Source organism: Silurus meridionalis, chromosome 24 (genome assembly GCF_014805685.1).
Source record: "Silurus meridionalis isolate SWU-2019-XX chromosome 24, ASM1480568v1, whole genome shotgun sequence".
NCBI lineage: Eukaryota > Metazoa > Chordata > Actinopteri > Siluriformes > Siluridae > Silurus > Silurus meridionalis.
Window position 1 is genome coordinate 8,164,218 of NC_060907.1, and position 7,054 is coordinate 8,171,271.

The 7,054-nt window shown below is 34.7% G+C and overlaps 1 protein-coding gene across 3 annotated transcripts; it reads right to left on the bottom strand.

Annotated features, from left to right (window-relative positions):
* Window positions 1-276: 276 nt before the first annotated feature.
* LOC124378167 (5-hydroxytryptamine receptor 3A-like) lies at window positions 277-5,242 on the bottom strand. Of its 3 annotated transcripts, none has more exons than XM_046837705.1 (7): window positions 5,180-5,242; window positions 4,980-5,106; window positions 4,667-4,836; window positions 3,410-3,561; window positions 3,086-3,296; window positions 2,274-2,483; window positions 277-1,089 (listed from the first exon to the last, which is right to left on the bottom strand). In XM_046837705.1, the coding sequence occupies exons 3-7, from the start codon at window positions 4,833-4,835 to the stop codon at window positions 821-823; spliced, it is 1,011 nt and encodes a 336-aa protein (XP_046693661.1). In that variant the 5' UTR covers window position 4,836; window positions 4,980-5,106; window positions 5,180-5,242; the 3' UTR covers window positions 277-820. The 3 variants fall into 3 exon arrangements, with proteins under 3 accessions (XP_046693661.1, XP_046693660.1, XP_046693659.1); XM_046837704.1 differs by having other exon boundaries at window positions 277-1,086; window positions 4,980-5,086; window positions 5,180-5,231; XM_046837703.1 differs by having other exon boundaries at window positions 4,980-5,086; window positions 5,180-5,231.
* Window positions 5,243-7,054: the final 1,812 nt, after the last annotated feature.

Genomic DNA, 7,054 nt, shown 5'->3' on the forward strand with positions numbered 1-7,054 from the left:
GACATTGAAGTTTTTCAAAAAAAAAAATTTTTATTTGTGTCATTAATTTCAAGTAAGATAAAAAAAAAAAAAGAGAGACTGGTAAAAGAAACATACTAATATCATAGGTGTATATACACTATTTGGACATTCAATTCCACATCGAGTCCCCAATTGCTGTTTTTTTAGATTTAGGTGAAAGGTTATGGAGATTTGTGATCATTCAGCCACAAGAGCTTTAGTAGCAAGGAGGCCTGGGGTGCAGTCAGTGTTTTAATTTATCTCAAAAGTATTTAATGCATTTAATGCAGAGCCCATTAGCAGGCCACTCAAGATCTTCCACTCCAATTTTCATGGTGCACAAGGGCATTGTCTTGCTGGAGCAGGTTTGGGTTTCCTAGTTTAGGTGAAGAGAAAATGTATTGCTACTACACTTCAGAGACGTCCTGTACAGTTGTGTGCCTCCGACTTTTGGCGAAAGTTTGGTAAAGACACATATGTCTGGAAAATTCAGGTGTCCTAATATTTTTGTCTGTATAGTATAATATCAAATATTTGTAAGGTAAGTTAACAAGAGTAGTTACACTAATAGTAGTAATAATAGTAGTACACTAATAACAAAACATCAGGATGTTATTAATATTGGAAAGTAATCAACTCCAGAATAGCTTTTATTTATTCGATTATTAATAAATGTAATAAAGAAATGTGCTTTTAAATTTTGTAATGCTGCTTTCTTATAGTTTATAATAAACCCTTATTCAAACTTGAAGAAATGTTTGAACCAAACCAAAAACGTATAACTTAATATGTTCCTCCTTTTCTACTTTGATTAGTGCACTTAGGAACTGGACCATAAGACAATTATAGTGATGTAGCTTGCAATCACAAAGAGGATATAAATCAGGAACAAGAAGCGATCAATAACATTTGCGATCAGATTCCATTCGATCTCAGCCTGCTTGGGTCTCAGGTGTTCTTCCACCCTCAGTCGAATTGTCAGCAAGTCTTGGGCCACTTTCTTCAGCTCATTCACAACTGCAGAACCCTCTCTCTCGTCTTTTTCTCCAGTGAGAGAAGGCATCATTGCTGTTATGTCTGGATTCCCTGCTTTCATGAAGAGTATAATGAGACATAAGCTACTGTTACAGTCATGTTTATGATAATGAGTTTGGATGGACTTTAGGTGATCTAAAATATATTTGTATCTATCTTAATGCAGTGCTTTTTCTGACATACAAAAAAAATATAAGGAAAATATTGCTATTTATAGTTATATAAATAGTTGCCGTGTGTAGAATTTTTCCATTAGGATTAGTATTGTTATATAAGGAGTAAAATATACTAAGGTTTGCTGTTCTAAGAAAATAATCAATCATATTGTGGTGAGAATGTTAATATACATGTTATATTACATTTATAGCATTTGGCTTTCAGTTATCTTAGATATACAGCTTTTGGGGCTTTGCCGAAGTACCCAGCAGTGGTGTTGGGATCTGAACCCATGACGGACGGACAGACGGATGGACAGACAGACAGACAGACAGACAGATAGAAAGATATCACCAGCTCTGCCAATGGTTCTAGCTGCAAAGCTAATCACTGATATATTGTACATGAATTCTCAAGTTCTAATATGTTCCCAAAGTAGCAACTTATATACCTAATTATTTGTTACCTTCACTCTATTTTTTAACTAAAGAAACATCATTGTCAATGGTAGAGTTTCAATAAGGAGCGATTGACAGCGATTTGTAACAGTAAAATTTAAAGCTATTAAACTTTGTCTTTGTCTTTTTATCTCAAAAAGTACGAGATAAACAAGTGACTGGTGACCAGTTATAGTTACAGTAAGTGATCGTAACAATTCTCCTCCACTGTATGTAATGTGTCACAACATTAAATGTTGTATAAAGTAAATAAATGTTGTATGTATAAAGTCCTTCCACTCTGTTGTTCAGTTCAGTTCAGTTCAAAGAATTTTGATTGCAACATACAAGCATATCAACACCCAATTACCTCCTAAGGTGTGTTTACCTTAAATTTAATAACTTCCCAGCAGAGGGGAAAAATTAATTCAAACTATTTGTTTTACTAATAGGAGTGCTATTCCGAGTGCCAGCAGGCAGGAGGTAACTCTTGAGGTCCTAAATGCCCAGCACATTTCTTAAGTAATCTACGCAACATAATAAACAGACCTCAGTGCCTTCCTGATTTTAAACTGTTTATAAATTGTTATCAGCTATTGTTGAGTTTTGTGTAGCACTCATTAGTATTTGAATTATTCCTGTTACCTTTTGCATTTGAGTTTAAAACCACTTCCACTTGAGCATCAGGGCATTTGTGGGATATGAACAGGAGGCGTCCCAAGAAGTCCAGAATGAGAACATGCACCCAACGGGGTACTTTGGGGTATTTGTTTGGGAAGTTACTGAGGTTAACAATTAACATTGTCTCCAAAAGGCTGGCTACCATCAGCCCCAAGCTGAGAGAAAAAAACACATCTGCATAGAAAAAGAAACAAGAACAATAAAGTACGTTAATATGCTATTGCCTTTTGGTTCGATCATCGTTAGATATGATTGTTTTTTGGCAGCAAATTGGTAAGAAAATATACCTGAGATTGTACAGCAAGTCACATTTTGTACTGTAAAATTGTTTTGTAACTACAAAAACTATGCTCAAGTGTTTCAGGGTTTATGCCAGACTGGTGCCATGGTGGGATACAAAATCAGTTATTTATTCGGACATTTACTTAATCAAAGCAATGATTTACCTAGGCTACCTTCAAACATCTTACCCAGTCTTATTTCAATAACACTATTAGTTGTAAGGGATTAAAAACCTTTATGATAGCAAGTATGCGATATTAAAATTACGTCCGATCTTGACAATCAAATTTTTATTAAACAAACTACAGGATGTGTTTTCTTAGACGGTTAATTATTAACACGTATTGATGAATTTCTTCATCTTTAATGAACATCATTATAGCACAGTTAGGTCTTCTGACAAATATATAATAAGTTGTATGTATAGGCTATGTTAACATTTAAAATGGTTATAAAATATTCTCCCACCACACCCACTGTACTGCAGGACTTACTTATTAGAGGAGTAGGTGAGACACTCTTAGGCAGAATATCATTAGTGATGATCAGAAAGACAGTGTAGCCGAGGATAAGGGTCATTTTGAAAGCCGAGCGATCCATATTTTGAGGAGGCAAGATGAAACTGCACAGGTCTAACAGACTCAGGAAGCAGCTGGGGACAAGGAGGTTCACTACATAGAGACTCGCCTCACGGCTAAGGGTTAGCTGTGGCAGAAACACAAAGAGATGCACTGCTTCAGTCCATGAGCTATGATTTCTCTATAGATAGAATTAAAGAAATTATGAAAGGCACAATGATTTATGTGGGTTATACTCACATTGTACTGCTGACAAGAAAAAGACCGAATGCTGGTAAGATTATAAGTGAAATTACATTTTGTCAAATCTTCGAGTTTCCATCCCGAATCAGAATCTACAGATGAGTTTGTAGAAAATTCGACTGATTTAGAAGTTAGGATCATTTCATCTTCTGAAAGAGTAGCATATCAACAAAAATTAAGAGAGGACTAAAACATTTGCGGATGAACAATACAAAGATACAATATTTCTTTCTTTCAGCAATTCAGTAGTGTTAGAAGAAAGTATTAGTTATTTTAAATGATACTAATACGACTATAAAACAATATGTCGTACACTTTACCCCTTTACAGGTGGCTATTTCAATGTTGTGGAGGGTTGTGAAACATAAAATATACATTAGTATAATTAGTGGTGCTTGAATATTTATATTAATATAGTGCCTTTTAGAGGTTTGGAAACACTTATATGGTTTTTGGGACACATGCATGTTACAACGTGTGTTTTTTAATGTACAAACAAACTAGCTAAAAGTCAAAAACACACAAGAATTGGACAGTGAATGACAGGAAGAAAGTTTGGTGTCCAGATGAGTTTGAATTGAAATCGTCTCCATACAACAAGACAGTGAGCTGAAGTGTGCATCTAAGCTCTGTAACTGTTAGTTAAAGAGCAAACAGTCAGCTGGAGTGTTATCTCTCATGGAATGCCCTTTCCAGTCACTGCACCCAAATCGTACTGAACTGCTTTGTGATGAACTGGATTGCAAGATCGAGTAGAAATATTCAACTAGTGAAGAACACCTTCGGCAAGTTTTACAAGAATCATGGCAAAGTATTTCAAATGAATGTTTGGGGAAACATGCCAAAATTTTGGAAAGTGTCTACTTCTTCTTTTTTTGGGCTTCTCCCATTAGGGGTCGCCACAGGGGATTATCCGTCTCCACACCCCCCTGTCCTCTACATTTTCCTCTTTCAAACTAACTACCTGCATGTCTTTCCTCACCACATCCATAAACCTTCTCCTTGGTCTTTCTCTTTTCCTCCTTCCTTGTGGCTCCATTCTCAGCATTTTTGTCTCAATAACTTTGTTTCTAAAAATGTTATGCTTAAGATTTTACTGATACATATTTTGGTGATTTATAAAAAAAAAAAAAAAATCTAAATAAACTAGATTTATAAAATCCAAATCTCAGACATTTTATTTATCTGTTCTTGTAGGCTCTATAGTCACTTTACAAAGTTTCACTAGAATAACTACAGTTATTACAGCATTACCTTCATGAATGAGGGAAAGGAAAGTAATTGAGCATTCCTGGACATCAAACGGAAACCTGTAGATATTCAGTTGACACGAAACAGGAATTCTTTTGACTTTGACTAAATGAAGCCCTCCAGTGTAATTTATCTGTAGGTAGGGAATGCTCTGACTTTTGTCTTCATCCATTCTGCAATGTTGTCAGAGAGCAAAAAAAAACATTATAAGACATAATTTTTTATCAATTTATTTAAATGTAGTTGTAGTTTTATCTAGATTTAAAACATAAAGGTGGAAATTAATTAATATCACAATTGTGATACTGATACTTACAACTCTTTAATTTCTATATCCGGCAGCCACAGATCAGACACTGGATATGAGATTTTCTCTGTTCCACACGTATTGATATCCCACTTCAGAAACGGTACTAACCAGTCCTATTGGAGTTCAAACATATCTTTTCACAAAGTGAAGAATAAGAAAGGAATCAAAGCATGATAAAAAAAAAAACTAACGTGGGTGAAACTTACAATTGTTAATATCATAAATACTGTCATGACCTGGTCCTTTTCACTCTGGAAAGACAAATTGCAGAGGAGGATACTAAGTCAAATTAAATGCATTATAGGATTAAAGGATTATGAAAAGAGACATAAGGGAATACTCGCCAGATCCGGGATTCCAGCAATAGTAAGGCCTAGTTGGCATTTAGGACATCGCTTGGATGTGCAACAGGGCGTATGTTTTTACTCCAAAGGGCATTTTCAACTTGTTTATACAGGGATTGTGTATCATTGGTGGTGCAATTAATTACAGTTAATTCCACACAGGAAACTAGAAACATAGAAAACCATTGATTAGTTATTTGTAAAATAGTTTATATATGAATGTTTAACAGTGTACACATTTTGTCACATTCAAAAAAGATACAGAGAAACACAAAGCAGGGTTACTGTTGCCACCCTGTTCAATTTCTAACAAGAGTTAATCCTGTTGCAAGTGTTGTATTCCTCTTCTACCACAGCTGTGGTAGTTGTGGGCCATCTGTGAAACAAGTAAATTCCTATTATCATATAGATCAGGGGTCACCACATCCTTGCAGGCCTTTTTCGCGGACCTTTTCTAAAAATAGCTGTTTCCTACGTTGTTAAATCATTGTTGATAATTATTATGAGAAATCATTAACATAATCAGTGTCTTCACACAGATAAATATCATTAATTATTAATAATAACATTTAAAGGTAAATTGAGCAAATTTGTCATTTTAGATCAAACTGAAATCTGTGTGTATTAAACTGGTTGCCCTTCACATTAATCTGTACCCAAGAAGTAGCTCTCAGTTTTAAAAAGGTTGGTGACCCCTGATATAGATTATATTAGCTATAAACAGTCGTTTGATCCGCAGGATATTGAAGTGAATAAGAGAAGGAAAACACAGCTAGTCTACTTCCCTGAAGACTTTCCTGTATTATACATCAAAACACTTCAGATTTATCCTCTTCAAAAACACATATATTGGAGACTCCATTCCAAAACTCCATATATAAAAAACCATAAAATTTCATTACAAGTGATGCCATTCATTGTCAATCAATAGTGACATTTCTGTAGTAATATTTCGATCATTTCTACGGTAACAATCTGTTACTTTAAAAGCGATCATGTATTTGAGTGAACTATTGTCAGAGCTGCGTTTGTATGAATCAACGCTTTAAAATCCAGCAGAATTATGAATCCAGGAGCACTGTGGTATTGAAATGTGATTTCAAATAGGAGAAATATGAAAAGAAACACATCAAATATTAAAAAACGATTATTACACATAAGAAATCTATTTGCATGCCGAACCTCTTACCTTGAGTCTCAACAACAAACAAGACAAACAGACATCGCATGTACAGTGTTAGTCCTCTTTGCCATGCCATATCAGTGTGAGGTGGTGTATCCAACCACTAATTCTCTGCCTGTAGTCCTGTGGTTTTATCTGCCTTTGGATAAATATTGATCATAATCAAACACTGGTGGTGGTGGGACTCTATTTGGTACATAATTGCACTCTTACATGATATCTAATTGTTCTCAGGTGATGTTTAACAATAGAATAAATAAAAAGGGACAAGAGTAACCATTACTAACTATACATCATTCAAATGGTCTAAGCCTTGAGCATCGATTTAAGATTACGGTTGTTCAATGACTATGATTGTAATGACAAATCACAAACGCATCCACTGCTGCGAATCCCTGTTTATTAGGAAAGATAAGGTTCCACTGAACAACATGCCATAAAGTATTTTTGGTCCAGACAAAAACATTGTGTTGTAATTTAGATGGTTATTCTAAATATATATATTTTTTGTGTATTGTTTGTATATGTTTAGGAATAACTTTCGCATAAAAAAA